Raw genomic sequence first — 16860 nt, forward strand, 5'->3', positions numbered from 1 at the left:
GAGAGTTGTGTGGGGAGTATGTACATACAGCACATGATAAAACACTGCACTAGAACATTAATGAATACAAGGGATAAACCGAGTTCATGAGAATAAAGAGATTTACACTATACTGACCAAACAATATAGAGAAATAAGATGAAGGCAAAGCAAAGAAAGTTAGTTTAATGGTTTCAGTGGGAAGGTAATGATAGCAACAGTTGGGCTCCTGTGGAACTTAATATAAGTCCATCAGAAAAACTAAAAGTAATTAAGTATATGATCATACTAAAAAAAAAGACATGGTTGGGCCGAAGAGGTGAATGAATCACACCAGATAAAGCTATTGTTGCTTTTTTTCCCTCCTATAACGTTTTTGTGTACACTGATAAGTCTCTTGGCACTAAAATAACAGATGCTGAGACTAAAGGTGAAGTTGTGTAGGCATAGGAAGTAGTTAATAGAAATGTTTTCAGTGGTTTCCAATTTTTTTAATGACATCCAGATTTTGACAGATAACGCACAGTGTTGGCCAACCACAGTCCACTAAACATTTATCAAATAAAAGAGGTTGTATCTCCTCAATCTTCAAACCGCTGGTCATGCACATTGCGGACACCTTTCACACATTACGAGAAGGATGGGAGGTAGATGAGGAAGCCCTCGCGGAAGAAGAAGGGGTCTTCACCCTGATGGTATCCATAGAATTGTCAAGGTGCACCAGATACTGGCTAATTTAATTTCAATATTGAAGAGGACAAATCGAACCTCTATGGAAAATAGATGATACTTCCAACCCCACATGTCTCGGATGTCACAGTGAAACTGGAGTTTCCTTCATACAGTGTGGTACTACACGGTCATTCAAATCTACTGGCAAACTCTTTAATATACTACATAGGGTTGACAAAAACACCACCATGTATTCCTGTTGCCTTCAATTTTAATGCTTCTTTTCACATGAATATCACAATGAGCACAGATATATTGAATCATCAAATATTTATATAGTTTTTATATTAACATGCATGCTATGTTTCATGGTTCTTGTGGGCCTAGAAGCCATTTTATTGAAGTAGTACACTTCCTGCATCTCGCAGCCTATCCTCACTTTTAATCACGGCAAACAGAGGTGTGATTTTAGGAAAATAGTGAACTCAGAAATATGTTTATGTATATTTATCTTAATTTCCAGGACAACTCGCATTCTTTCTGGGAGAAGATCCTACCTCCTGCTCAATTTTGTTGAAATCACAGTTTCTACCAATTGTTTTTACACCATAGACTTGTAATGAGGGCAAAGTGTATAAGAACCGTCCAAAATTGTATGCATTTTTGCATTCATGCTTCAACTGGCTTTTAGAGGGAGAGCTTTAGTTATGCTATGTATATTTGTAAAGCGCTCTATCATTTGCGAGGGTATCCTGGCACTGAGCAGGTGTGTGTGCTTATCCATACCTAAGGTAAGTTGGTTAAATTAAAAAGTCAGGTCTTCAGCTTCTTCTGCACTTCGAGAAGAGAGCAGGAGGCTCTGATGAGGAGAGGGAGGTAGTTCCATGCTTTAGGAGCGATGTTAAAACTGCTCATCTTCCTAATCTGGTTCAGTGTATGTGTGGGACCACAGACTTGTGGAGTGCCTTGAATGGGTGTGTGAGGATTTTGAATTCAGCACACTTGTATATTGGAAGCCAGTGTAGTTCCTGAAGTGTGGTGTTATGCATGTTCTGCGTGGGAGGTTGAGTCTGGATGCCGAGTTCTGGATGGTTTGTAGTTTTCTAGTGAGGTGCTTGGTGATTTCGGTGTAGGTGGCGTAGCCACAGTCCAACTTTCTGGTAACTAGGGCATGTTTGACAATTTTTCTTGTTTTGTTTGGGTGCCATTTGAAGATCTTCCTCAGCATCTTCAGGGTATGGAAGTAGGATACAGTGACGGCGCTGGCTTGTGTAGTCATGTCCAGGTTGCTGTCGATAATTATTCCAAGGTTCCTGGCGTGGGTGTGAGTTCGAGTTCAGCAGGCCACCAGTTGGAGTCTCTTGGTGAGGTGTTCTTGCCGAAGATCACTACTTTTGTCTGGTCCGTGTTGAGCTTGAGACAGTCGGCTTTCATACAGTTAGCGATTTGGTCATGTAGGTGGTGAACTTGTTTCTTGTTTTGGGGGGCTTGCCCAAGAGGGAGAGTATGACTTGCAATTTGCCTGCGTAGGAGAGGAAATTGATGTTTTGTGCACAGATGACATTGGCCTAAGGGATCATGTATGCGTTAAAGAGGGTAGGGCTTAGCGATGAACTTTGAGGGACTCCGCACATGAGTTTGTAGGCTTCTGAGGAGTAAGGTGCGAGGTTGACAGTTTGTGTTGCATCAGTTAAGAAGGTGGAGAACCTGTGGAGAGCAGGTCTTTGAATTCCAATGCCATGCAGGCGCCTGATGTGGATGGAGTCTGAGACTGTGTCAATTGCTCCAGTGGTCCCGGAGAATAAGGGCTGCCAGCTCTCCTCTGTCAAGGATCTTGTGGAGGTCATCTGTGGCAGCAATGAGTGCTGTTTCTGTACTGTGGTTGAGCCTGAATCCAGACTATAAGGCGTCAAGGAGCTGGTGGTTGCTGAGGTAGTCGGTGAGGCATTGGTTGATTAGTTTCTCTAAAACCTTTACTCGGTATGGTAGGAGGGAGGGGTCTCTCATTGGAAAGCGTGGCTGGGTCTTAAGATGGTTTCTTAAGTAGGGTCATGACGGTGGAATGTTTCCAGGTATTTGGCAAGGAGTCGAATAATGTATTGAGGATGAGTGTTAGTGCTTCACCGATCAGTAGGAGTCCTTAAGTAAACGCAAATGGTAGCAGCGATTTTGACAGTGGTGATGGCAGGCCCTGAGGTCAAAATTTGTTCATCGGCCTTGATGGGACATTGAATTGCAATGGTAACAGGGTCCTGTTGGGGGTTGAAGTTGCTGTATGTGGAGATGAGTTTGTTACAGAAGAATTCAGAGAGCTTGCTACAAAGGTCTTGTGAGGGGGTGATGTTGCTGGAGGCAGCAGGAGGCGTGGTGAAATCTATGATGAATGTGAACATTTTCTTGCTGCTGTTATTGATGGCGTCAATGCAATCTGCAACAGCTGTGCACTTGGTATTGCATATCTGCTGGTGGTACCGTCTTATGGCTGATTTGAAGATGTCTTTAGCGGTGTCTTGACTTGTTCTCCATTTGCGCTCTAGTTGCTTGCAGCGTCGTTTCATCAGCCTGAGTTCCTCTATGTACCAGCTGGCCTGTGGTCAGGCTCTTGCCTTTCGGTTGTGTTTAAGGGGAGCCAAGGTGTCAGTGCATGCGGTGATCCAGCTGTTGAGGTTTTTGATGGCTTTTAGCAAGTCGCTGGTGTGCTCGGGCCAATGCTCAGAGAGGGTGGAAGCCCACTCCCCTTCTGAGATGCTTTTCTTGCTCTGACTTGCGTGAACTGTGGAGGTAAGTCTGTGATGGAGCGGAATGGGTATACTGAAACTGATGAGGGCGAGATCTGTCCAGGTTATAGTTGCTGGCTTGTCAAATGTGATGTTGCTGATTGAGAAGAAAATTGAGTCCAATAGGTGTCCGGCGGAGTCAGTGGGTTCGGTAACGTGCTGGTTGAGGCCAAGGTTTGCAAAGTTTTCTAGAAGTGCTGAAGAGTTTGGGTTGGTGCAGTCTTTTAAGTGAAAGTTAAGGTCTCCAAGGAGAATGAAGGCGCTGGATTTAATGATGAGGGGTGGAACACTGTCACTGGTGAAATTGGTGCGTGGTTTATGTGGTCTGTATATGAGGGTTCTGCCAAGGGAGAATCTGGCTGTGACAAATATCTTGAACAGAAGGTGTTCCATGTAGCTGGTGGGTGTGTCTGTGTAGTTGGTGAAGCTGATGTTACCTTTGAATGTGATAGTGACTCCACCTCAGAGCTTGTGCTGACGGTTTTGCCTAACGATCTTGTAGCCAATGGGGATGGTGGTAGCAATGTCCGTGCTGAGGCAGTAGACATCTTCGTGGAATCCAGGCGAGGTCAGCCACCCATGTTATTGAGGTCAGTATCTCTGTGGAGACTTAACTGGACAGGTGAGTTACTCAGCCTCAGGGCATGGGCGTCGGGTGCAGAGTGGGCAGTCTTCGCGGTTCCAGCTGGATCCGGAGTCCTTGGAAAGGGTTTCTTGTGAACAGGGCTGCTGTCCTCAGGATGGTCTTTGCTGTAGAGCAAGCAGTCTTCCTCTGGTTTCTGGAAGTCGCTGGCTGCTGGACAGGCCTTGTCTCCTTTGTAGAGTCTTTAAGCCAGTAGGGATGAGGCCAAATCAGTAGTCGTCTTCAGGCTTGGCTGCACAGCGTCCCCTTCATCCTTCTTCTTAGGTTGCAGGAAACTGAGGATCAAGGTTCAGGGGTGCCCCTAAATACTGAATTTAGGGGTGTTACTAGCACTGGCAGGTAGTAGCCAATGGGTTACTTACCTTTAGGGTGACTACACCCTCACTAAGTCTCCTCCCTTTTGGGAGGTGGCATCCCCTAATCCTATTGGCTAAAATCCTTCCATCCAACATAGAGGATTTTCTAAGGAGGGGGTCACCAGCTCCGTAAACCTTAGGGGTGGTCCTGGCTAAGAGGGGACACACCTCTCCTGACTACTCATTTTCCCACCAAACTTGCCGCCAAAAGTGGGGCTTGGTCAGGGCGGCGGGCATCTTCACTAGCTAGAGAGGCCCTGGCCAGCAAAACAAAGGGCAAGAAGCCTTTGAGGCTCACCGCCCTGAGTGCTGTTCCTGCTTGTGGGTAGGTGAGAAGCACTTCCACCTCAAGCAGGCTTTGTTAGGAGCACAAGGGCTCCCGCCTCTAGGGGTCAGAAACGTGTCTCAGTGTAGCAGGCTGGTGCCGACCTATCAGCTGTACACCAGGGAGTTAGTCGTTTTTTCAGCAGGCAGCTCTACGATGCCCTCAGAGTGCATTTTGTAATAAATCCAGCATTGGCATCAGTGTGGGTTTATTATGCTGAGAGGTTTGATACCAAGCTTCCTTTGCATTCAGTAAAGGCATCATGAGCTGTGGAGTTTGCAATGACAAACTCCCAGCCCATGTACTCAATATGGCTTCACTGCACTTACAATGTATAACAATGGATTTAGACACTGTAGGGGCATATTGCTCATGCTGCTATGCCCTCATCTGTGGTATGGTGAAGCCTACCTTCAGTATGTGAGGCCTGCTAGAGGGGTGTCTTGCCTGTGCCACAGGTAGTGTTTGTAGGCATAGCACGCATACGTGCCATGTCGCCTCTTAAGTTTTGTCTGCACCAAAACAGACGGTCTGCTACGGCAGTGTGTTTGGTGAGTGATCTCTGTGGGCGGCACAATACATGCTGCAGCCCTTAGAGGCCCACACTGGTCACAAGACCCTTAGTAACAGGGGTACCTTTTATAAGGGACTTGTATGTGGGCCAGAGGTGTGCCAATTGTGAAGACAAACATACCGTTTTGGGAAAGAAAGCAGGCCCTGGGAAATTGATTAGCAGGGACCCAGTGCACATTCAGTCAAAGTACATCAGACATCAGGCAAAAAGTGGGGGTAGCCATGCAAAAAGGGGCACCTTCCCACAACGTATCACTGCTTTCAAGAACATTTTGATTCGTATGAGCTACAATTGGCTTTTTTGTAATTAAAATCCACAAATTATGCAGCAGATGATGAATTATTAGGCAAACGCGGCAAATCCATAATCAAACGAAAACACTGCAACAGCAGAATCACATAATTCTAGTGCCTCTGATTACAACTCATCTTATATATAAATTATTGTTTATGTATGTGAGGCGCAGGTGATTGGCGGCTAATCGCATAATCTTGGTTTTTACACGCATGTTTTGCTGACAATATCAATAAAAAGATATCCTAAATAAAGCCTTTAAGTAGATATGCTGTCAAGCAGCATCACGGGGTCCAGTCTGGTCTGTGAGGGCCAGGACACGCTTATATCGTAAGTGCACAAACACAGCCACGCGGCTTAAGCCAATAGACGGTCTGAACTCTACCCGAAAGGCAGGCCATAAGAATGGAGGTCCGCCCGGACCAGCCCTCGAAGGGAGAGAACAGAGCAGTGTACTACCACTGTATTTATTTTTGAGTTTTGTGCTACCAAAATATCAAACCCAGAAAATCGACTGGCAAAATATTGTGAAGGCAAGTTTAAGTAGATTAGTATAGACTTATGTATGATACTTAACACCAATCATATATACCTTGATGACACAAATAAATCATCAAGGTGCCTAGATGTGGAGGTAAGAATTGTAAACCTATATTTTCCTATGAACACCTTCACAATATTTTGGTAGTCGATAGGGTAGGAACAACAAATGCATAAGAAGCCAAACTAGCAAATACTATTAAGTGACTGACATAATAAGGTAAAAGCAATGAAAGAGGGGCAACCTGTTAATTAACCGCATGCGTGCTAGCGGGTTTTCCCGCTGCGCGCTGAAATTTGAAAATCGCGGGTAACGTGACAAAGCCAGCTCGTCATGCGCGCAGCGCAGGTAACGCCCATGACGAGCTGGCTTTGTCATCCGCATCAAAGGGGTTAAAGAGAGGAGAAAGCCACAGAAAATGTAATACAAATATGTGTGTAGTAACAGTGATAGGAAAGGAACAACGTGGACAGATGAAAACTGCTGGCTGAAAATTGTTCTAAAGAAAGGCAAGAAACAAGCACTGGCCAAGATGTCTGGCTTTGGCATGCTGCGCAATGTTTAATTTTTTCTTATATTTTTATTGCAAGCTTATGCTAACAAAAAATTCAACAAAAAAACAGCCACCTAAACAAGGCCTTCATATGCCTGCATTAAAAAATATTACATTTGAGAAAACTCTCATTTATGGTACTGTTTTACTGCTGATGTTTTTTTAAATAACAAGCCTTTCACTTCTATCAGTCACTTTATTATTTGGGTAGGAGGTAAGGGTAAGTCCCCACCTAACTAAGCATTCGAATCGCAGGCGGCAACACTGTTACTTAAACACTTCATAACTTGAAAAGGGGGTCAGAAATGGAAACACTATCTAACCGGGCACCCAAAGTGCAGGCAAAATAAATAGTATTTAAAGTTAATCTGTTAATGTACACATAAATTAAATAACAGGCTTTACCACTGAAGAGAAAGGAACTATTTGAACAACTCGGACAGGCTTTGTGTAGTCACACAAAGTGAAGGGAGCCAGTGGGTAAAGTGGAATGACCCATGGCTCCATGCTGTAGGGGGCGAAAGCAAAATGTGAATGACACAGTTTAATAGACCAATGAATAAAACCATCTGCCCAAAAGCCCTTCTATTTGTGTATACTATGAAATGAATGAAATACCAGCATTTGTAAAGAGCACAGCTACCTCCGGAGAGGTGTCCCGGCGCTGGGGGCAGTCAGGAAGATTAGGCGAGCTATTGCCCAGAGTTACATGGTGCTGGGCTAACCTGCCGGCGGGGATCGAACCGTGAACCCCATGGTCCGGAGGCAGGCATCCTGGCCGCTGCGCCACACCTCTTAAACTACTATGTATGATTTTTGTGAGAAAACAGTAGTCCTGGAAACAAGTAATGCTGCCTCAAAGGCCAGACTTAAAAAGGCACAAGCTGAACCTGCGCATCCTGTGCAAAAAAACGATGTGTGATCCCCTTATGAAACAGGACTACATCTTAGAAACTATGGCTAGCCAGGGGGTGCACTTCCAAATAAGGTTGTTTGTAGGCCTGGGCAGAGTTGGCGAAGTTCCGCTATGCAGAACTCAGCAAAGTGACCAAAAACTCCGCCGCGCTATGCGGAGTGCGTTAGGTTGCGAAGTGTCGGAGTGCGTTAGGTTGGGCAGTTTGCACTGATTTTTTAGTGCCGGGTGTTTGTTCTGCACTGGTAAATCAGCGCAAACTGAACCAAGCGCAGCGCAAGAGGGCGCTGCTTCTTTCTGCTGCTCGAGTAGATTTTCTACTCAGGAGGCAGCTTCCTCAACGCGAAAGCATGGTTTCTCAGCGTAATCGGTCACAACCATCCACTACCGCCCACGTTGAGAAATCTCGCAGGGATGTGGTCTACCGTTGGATTTTCCTCACTCGCCAACATGCGAGCGCGAGCGAGGTAAAAACTCCACTCCGTGAAATGCAGAGTGCGACAAACTCTGCAAACGTAGCAGAGTTCACTGCCACTCAACTTGACCATTAGTTTGGGATCTTGCCCTCAAAGCAGCATCAAAGTTCTTCAGCCGTAACTACTGCATCAAAATGGCTGCTGAACTCGGCCTCTCCACACAGCCCCCTCATTTCTCACCCCTGCCAAGCTTGGAATACTTAAAACAAGAAACTAAACACAGCCTGTCTGGTCCATGGGTAAACCCAACCGCTTAGAAAACACAAACAAGAAAACATCACCCAAGGAAAGCAAATACATGTGGGAAAAAGAAACTGTGAGAACGAGCAGGGTGCAGAGGCCCGGTGCCTAGAGACAGGTGGGGCAGGCACTGTCCCCTCCACGGGGGGCAGGATCGGAGGCAGGGGCGCACAGAAGGGGCTGCTTGGGCCTGTCCCGGACGGTCAGGCTAGAGAGGGCGCAGGCTGCGAGGCCCACAACAGAGGGACAAAGGGCAGGCTTTGTCCGGGAGAAAACCCTCACAGTGCTAGACGCTCCTGTCCGGCTATGGACTGACCCCACCGCTCCCGCTGCCGGCTTTTCTTTTGTGAATCTCGGTTATGATTTTTAAAATAAAGAAAATATCAGAAACACCAAAAACTAGTGGAGAAATAACACAACCAGCCGCGCAGTGAAAATATGATCGTGGAGTATCCTGATTTCGATGAGTTTTAAAGATTGTGTGTACTTATAGCGCTAACAGGACACCCGATTGTCACTTCCAAGCACTATTGCACACTAAACGCCTCTAGAAGTAATAAAAAAGCCGGGACGGCCTACTTACAATCTGTACGTTGTTAACTATACGATGTTCATAAAAATGCTACGTGACACTGGTTAATCCCACGTGGATGAATTTTACCTACTGTACAGCTGCAGGCGTAAAGTACCCCTACAGCTCGGGGTGTAAGGAACCCCTACAGCTCCGGATGTAAAGTACCCCTACAGCTCCGGGTGTAGGGAAACCATACGGCTCTGGGTGTAAGGAACCCCTATAGATCCGGGTGTAAGGAACCCCTACAGCTCCAAGTGTAAAGTACCCCTACAGCTCGGGGTGTAAGGAACCCCTACAGCTCCGGGTGTAAAGTACCCCTACAGCTCCGGGTGTAAAGTACCCCTACAGCTCCGGGTGTAAGGAACCCCTACAGCTCCGGGTGTAAAGTACCCCTACAGCTCGGGGTGTAAGGAACCCCTACAGCTCCGGGTGTAAGGAACCCCTACAGCTCCGGGTGTAAGGAACCCCTACAGCTCCAAGTCTAAAGTACCCCTACAGCTCCGGGTGTAAAGTACCCCTACAGCTCGGGGTGTAAGGAACCCCTACAGCTCCGGGTGTAAAGAACCCCTACAGCTCCGGGTGTAAAGTACCCCTACAGCTCCGGGTGTAAAGTACCCCTACAGCTCGGGGTGTAAGGAACCCCTACAGCTCCAGGTGTAAAGTACCTCTACAGCTCCGGGTGTAGGGAACCCCTACGGCCCCGGGTGTAAAGTACCCCTACTGCTCCGGGTGTAAAGTACCCCAACAGCTCCAGGTGTAAGGAACCCCTACAGCTCTGGGTGTAAAGTACCCCTACAGCTCAGGGTGTAAAGTACCCCTAGCACCCCAACAGCTCCGGGTGTAAGGAACCCTTACAGTTCTGGGTGTATATTACCCCTACAGCTTCCGGGTGTAAAGTACCCCTACAGCTCCGGGTGTAAAGTACCCCTACAGCTCCGGGTGTAAAGAACCCCACTGCTCCAGAGAGCAGCACCTCTGTGCGCAGCTACACTGACATCCAACCACGTGAGGACCAACCCCAGTCAAGCACCACCTCGGTTAAAATGAGAACCCAGCCAGGGAATACCAGAGTACCCTAAATATCTAACGCCATGCAGATATCTGGAGGTGTCCAGCTGGACCCTGTATACCAGACACCGCTGTATTCCCGGGCCTTACAGAGGCCTTTCAAGATTCATAAGGCTTGGGCTCTCCTGTTTCAGGGAAGAGGGCCTATCCACCCACCACCAGTTCTGTAAACATCCCTGCTACTTCAGGGGGAGAGTTTATCCGTCCACCAGCAGTTCTGTAAACATCTCTACTGCTTCAGGGGGAGGGTTTATCCATCCACCAGCAGTTCTGTAAACATCTCTACTGCTTCAGGGGGAGGTTCTATCCATCCACCACCAGTTCTGTAAACATCTCTACTATTTCAGGGGGAGGCTCTATCAACCCACCACCGGTTCTGTAAGCATCTCTACTGTTTCAGGGGGGAGGCTCTATACACCCACCACCATTTCTGTAAACATCTCTACTGTTTCAGGGGGGATGCTCTATCCATCCACCACCATATCTGTAAACATCTCTACTGTTTCAGCTGAGAGGCTCTATCGGTCCATCACCAGTCCTGTACACATCTCTACTGCTTCAGGGGGGGAAGGGGGGGAAGATCCTGTCCACCCATCACCAGTTCTGTAAACATCCCTGCTGCTTCAGGGGGAGAGTTTATCCATCCACCACCATTTCTGTAAACATCTCTACTGCTTCAGGGGGAGGGTTTATCCATCCACTAGCAGTTCTGTAAACATCTCTACTGTTTCAGGGGGGAGGTTCTATCCATCCACCACCAGTTCTGTAAACATCTCTACTGCTTCAGGGGGAGGTTCTATCCATCCATCACCAGTTCTGTAAACATCTCTACTGCTTCAGGGGGAGGGTTTATCCATCCACCAGCAGTTCTGTAAACATCTCTACTGCTTCAGGGGGGAGATTCTATCCATCCACCACCAGTTCTGTAAACATCTCCACTATTTTAGGGGGAGGCTCTATCAACCCACCACCGGTTCTGTAAACATCTCTACTGTTTCAGGGGGGATGCTCTATCCACCCACCACCATTTCTGTAAACATCTCTACTGTTTCAGGGGGGATGCTCTATCCATCCACCATTTCTGTAAAGATCTCTACTGTTTCAGCTGAGAGGTTCTATCCGTCAATCATCAGTCCTGTAAACATCTCTACTGCTTCAGGGGGGGGGGTCCTGTCCACCCATCACCAGTTCTGCAAACATCTCTACTGCTTCAGGGGGGAATGTCCCGTCCATCCACCACCAGTTTGCAAACATCTCTACTGCTTCAGGGGGAGGTTCTATCCACCAATCACCAGTTCTGTAAATATCTCTACTGCTTCAAGGGAGAGGTTCTGTACATCCACCACCAGTTCTGTAAATATTTCTACTGCTGCTCCTGTGTCCTCCCTCAGGCTCCTTGCCTGACTTCCAGTAGTAAGAGCCCAGGTATACCTCTGAGACCTGGGTGCCTCCTTGGCCCTCATTCCAAGACACCCAGTAATTTACGGGAAAGATACCACGGCTGTTCTCATGTGACCCTACAGCGGCCTTGCACAATCCATTCAGGCTTTTCTCCACTACTTCTGCTAGAAGGGGGTTCCTAACCATCTATCACTGGGCGTTCTCTACTGCTGCTCCGTGGCATCTCTATTTGTACTTCCACACCCCGCTTTTATGCCCCACCACAACAGCTGCTAAACACACCAGGGGGTGACAAAAAACAGATGCTGCACCTTGGCACACAAGGGATTACTGATGTGGCTTTTTCTCTGTCGTCATCCCGCAGTGACCGACACACTCTTCGAGGTTACCATATCTTATTTACTGCCGGCATGTTCGATTTCTATAGTGTTTAGCCTTGAGAAAGTCGGGGTACGGACTCTGTACCGACGAAACACGTGTTGGCTGGTTCTTTCTTTGACATTTGAGAATAAAAAGAAAATCATATACAAACAGATCTCGGCTTGACCATCCTGTCACAAGAAGAATTTTGTTGACGAATTATGCATATATTATGACTGTATTGTAGAAGAAATTGTCATAACCAATAGACCATTTTTTGACACTGCTATCAGGATAGTGCTGAACTGACCCTTTTGTGCATTTCAGCTTTAGTCACCGTTGGTAGTGAGTGACGGCGGTCTCCCTAGCACTCCGACTGTATTACCAGTAATTGTGATAATTATATGCCCTAAGGAATAAGTATCTTATTTTGATTTGAATGAGCGGTTACTCCCTTTTAGGGAACACCACTACCAACTGCTATTTTCACATGAATAGAGAACAGTGTAGATTTGGACGGATTGGCACAGAGTCCAGAGGTCTCCCCAAAGACTTGTAGAATTTGGAGGACACGGGGCCCGGAGGCCCAAGGGTCTGACATGAAGAACAGGACGTTATCGGCGTAAAGCGCAATCCTATCTGAGTACTCCGGGCGTCCAGTCCAATCCCCTGAGTTCAGAGTCCAGGCGCACCCACACAGCTAAGTGCTCGATCGCTGAGGAGAGGGGATAGGGGGCACCCCTGTCTCATGCCCCTGTGGATCGGAAATGGGGCCGAGCAGCATCCGGCCACATGAACCGAGGCGGTGAGATCCGCATACAGTAGTTTCACATATGCCAGGAACCTGGGTTCCAAGTTAATGGCTTCTAGTAGTTAAAAAGGTAGGTCCCACTCAGAGAGTCAAACGCCTTGTCGATGTCTGCCAATAAAATCGCAGAGGGACGACCCAGACGAGGGGCCTCCGCGACAGCGTTGTGAACCCGCCTAATATTGTTTTGCTTGTGGAGCGCTGTGGCATGAAGCCTGACTGATCCGGATTCACCAGATCTTGAATGCAGATGCGGAGGCGGTCGCCCAGGACCTAACCCAAATGTTGGGCTCAAAATTTAACAAGGAGATGGGGCGATACGAGCCCGGATCTTCCGGGGGTGACCGGGTTAAGAAAAAACAAGATTTCGGCGTGCCGCCAGTCCGGAGGCAGAATATGCTGCTCCAAGGCTTCGTGTAGTGCCCCATGCATGTGATGCCCCAGGGTCGCCACATGTGGGCGCAATAACGCACAGGGGAACCCGTTCGGGCCTGGAGCATGGCCCGGGTGTATATTGGACAACGCCGCCTGCACTTCGTCTAGAGTGATTGGTTTATCCAATTCATCGCATACATCATTGGGCAAACGGCGAGGGGAAATATCCGAGAAAAAGTAGTCGATAAGGGACTCGGCTATTACCTCACGCTCCGTATATAGAGCTGCATAGAAGCAGCCAAACACTTGGACAATGGCCTCGGGAGAAGTACACAGAGAGCTATCTGGGGACTTCAGGAGGAGAACCTGCATCTGGGACATCCGGACCTGACATGGCCTATGGAGCATTTGACTGGACTTGTCGCTCCATTGAAAGGCACAGCTATTTACCTTGCCAAGAGGGCATCACTTCATTATATAAAGACAAGTTTATTGGCTTTTACTTGGGATCATCACATCGTTTTATAAAACAATCCTATTTGGTTTCTTAATGGCTAACCACATAATTACACTAAGCAAGGCAATGGGCTTTGCCAATGGATCACCACATCAATACCCATTGCCTCTTTCAACAACAATAAATACTGTCAGAGATTTTCTTTTACACTCTTGAGGCCACATAACACACCAAAGTAAGAACCACAAGAGAGACCTACAATCCTCGTGTGAAGATTGAAAGGTTAAGGAAAGATTAAAAACATTATCAATTTTACGTCGGGGCACCTTCTATAGACCCCAGGAAACATATGGTTGCTTTTTTTTAAAAAAAATCGGGGGGCTGCTGCACTACCTGTAGCCCTCCATTACATATTTTTAACATGTTGATGGTGCCACGGGCCAGAATGGGGCATCACAAAGCATGAACAAAATATGCAAATTGCCCAATGAATGGCATTATGAGGTTGTCTTTGCCATGAGCAATGAATAATACATGAGCAGCTCCAGCTAATTGTTTATTATTCTTTTTTCTCCGTTTTTTCCAAGGGTGGGCAGGGACCATCGCTCATTCTCACCTATGGGGCCCTAGGACAGCATTGCATCGGGCCCGAGGGGTGGGGTCCCAGGGCCAAAACATGGCTCAGAGGGCAGGCCCCTGGCACTTTCCTTCTAAAACTGCACCAGGCCTCGGTGGATGGAGTCTCTGGGGCTGAAACTGGTTTGTGGAGGGGTCCCACGCACAGGACCGGACTGGCCTTAGCGGGCACCTGGCATTTCCCTGGTAGACTGAAGAGTGGGGTCTGGTTTTCAAGCAGTGGGGGCTGGTTTTGTTACGGGGGGCAAGTTTTGTATTACTGCTGCAATATCGGCCCCTGTAATAAAAGTGGCAGCAGTGGTGCTAAAGCGGCTGGCATCAGTGCTAAAGTGGCAGCACTGCTTCTTACTAGAACCCCCCTCCCCTGAGCCGGTCCAGCTCAATTGCCAGGACTGGTTTGTCTTCCCAGTCCAGTCCTGCCACGCTCGCCCCACTCCCCATAATGGAAAATAACAAATGTTGTTTAACCCCTTGGTCTAGGCTCACACTGGGGTTCATTTATAAGAAACACAAAGATGACAGTCATTTTGTTTTTTTACCACGATTGGGCAGGAAAACCTTGGGATTGTGGGGAAAAGAAGCATTTTTGGGGTTCTGTTTTAACGTGTGGTTCTGGGGGCCTGGTCCTCTACACAAGGGCTAGGAGGGCAGAGTATCCATACCCTGCCCCCTTATTGCCTTTCTAAAAGACTTTTTCAGGAGAGGTGACTCAGTCTCCCAGTCCTGTCATGGCTGCCAGAATATTTCTTTTATTGTTGCAGCCAGCCAATCAGATCGCTCAGTCTGCAAAAGCCTGCTCAGCCAATCGGAAGGCTCACATTTTTTAATGTAGCCCAACGGTTGCGATATACAAATGTTAAGAACTTTACTTCCTATAAAACTACTGAATGGAATTGGACCAATTCACAAAAGGAACAGTTTCTGGGTAAAGATCTAACGTTCTGCTAAATGTGATGCAATTCCATTCAGCTGTTTAGCTGTAGCACTGTTCAAAAAGCCCTATGGAAATTTCATGAGAAAATTGTGTGTTTGGGGCTCCCCTTTTGAAGGATCGTCCCGACACTTTCAAGGAAGGAGCTGAGGTGGATAAACGTTTTGTTTGGAAAGTTTTGTGACGAATCGTAAAACTGTGTCACAGTTATTAGCAAAGCAAAAAAATGCTCATCCTATGGTAATTGTGTCCTAACTATAGCTACACTTTAACTAATATACATATTACATATAACCTTTGTAGGTGGCCTCATCCGATTTATCTGTGACACAATGTGTGCCCCCTACTCTAAAATTCACTTCTACAGACGCCACTGCAGCAGCTCCAGTTTCTTCCCCAGCTCCAAGTCCGACCACCTGTTCCAAGAGACCGATCCTAAGAGATATGGATTACCTCGGTGGCTCTCATTCCAAGATGTCAGGTAATTAGATGGGGTGATACCAAGGTCGGGGGTTTATGATCTGGGCTTCATCTTCCTACCAGTAACTTCCATCATGAGTTTTTGGCCCCTGACTTTGGAATAACACTCCGGACCCAAAAATATGGGGTCCATCTTCAGATGTTGTTTCCAATTTTGGGGCTTTTCCCACCAGCTCCAGTAGTTGGAAAATGTCAGCAAAAAGCTTTTTGTTTTACTGAGTGAGGTTTCACAGCAGGTAAAACTCAGGATCTGATAGTGAGGGTATCCCCGGGAGATACCGCTCTGCTCAACCCGTAAAGAACACTCGGTGGCTATGGATATCTAAACAGATAAATATGGACTTTGATGAGAGGTTGAGAGACCGACGGCCAGAGAAGTCCATTCAAAAGATGCAACACATCATTAGGCTCTTGAAGATACCAAACAACACCAAGAAGCTGTGCAAAGTGACATTACATGTTTTTCAGAACACATCATCAATTTTACTGTCAGTTTGGGACAGCAACCCAATGGCAGATCTTTGTATCATTTATAAACGATAAACATTGTTTACAATGATATTTACACATCGCATGCCATTATAACGCGTTCATTACAACAACCGCGTTGTTACATCGCATGCCATTACAATGCAAGCCGGTACAACGACTTGCAGTAGGGGTCAGAAGGTGTTGGATTTTAAATCCAACACCTTCCCTACTGTTGGACAGACTGGAGTTGGAATAATACATTATAATGTTCCAACATCCAGCGCCCTCTACAGCAAGTCTGTGTAATGACTTGTGTTAGAATAGTCTGCGATGTAACAACACAGACGTTGTAATGACCGCATTGTAATGGCATGCGTTCTAACGCATGCCTTGTAACGTGGCCTATTCTCAACAAACATACACCCATTGCCCTGCAGCTCCTCAGCAAGGCTAGCTTTGACTGCACCGAAGGGCATGGGTCGAGAGCTGACCCATTAGGTACATGAGTTCCTTCCTCTTCATCACTATCTGGTGCTGAGTTCACCGTCCTGCCCCCTAAACCCCAACAATATCCCCGATCTATGCAATGAAATAAACGAAGTCCACTTACCGCTCCAAACATGAGTCTGAAAATGAGCCACCGAAATCCCCAGACGACGATACGTGATGGCGGGGTATGTTCGGGCAGTGGTGACAGCGTCCAGAGTGGGCACAAGAAGATTCCCAAGAACCCCGTTTCCAGAAGCAGAGTATCTGACCCTAGAAAAGGAAGAAGAGCAACAATGACCGAAGACGTATGATGAGTGTTGCATTGCGTATCTTACCCAAACTTTCTATATTGCTCTATTCAATTGCATTTATGCTTAACAACCCAAGGAAGGAAGGGGCTGAAGCACCTTGAGTGATGGGTACCACATCCCACGGAAGAAGAATGGTGCATTGTTGTGTGGCCTACG

The 16860-nt window shown here is 47.1% G+C and overlaps 1 protein-coding gene across 1 annotated transcript in view; it reads right to left on the reverse strand.

Annotated features, from left to right (window-relative positions):
• Positions 1-16658, reverse strand: part of LMF1 (lipase maturation factor 1) — a 705094-nt gene extending 688436 nt beyond the window's left edge. The window contains exon 1 of the mRNA XM_086940536.1: positions 16515-16658. Within this exon, the coding sequence (XP_086796662.1) occupies positions 16515-16526 (12 nt within the window). The 5' untranslated portion in view covers positions 16527-16658. The remainder of the gene's footprint in view (positions 1-16514) is intronic.
• Between the last annotated feature and the right edge of the window lie 202 nt (positions 16659-16860).

Source organism: Lissotriton vulgaris, chromosome 10, assembly GCF_964263255.1.
Source record: "Lissotriton vulgaris chromosome 10, aLisVul1.2, whole genome shotgun sequence".
Lineage (NCBI taxonomy): Eukaryota > Metazoa > Chordata > Amphibia > Caudata > Salamandridae > Lissotriton > Lissotriton vulgaris.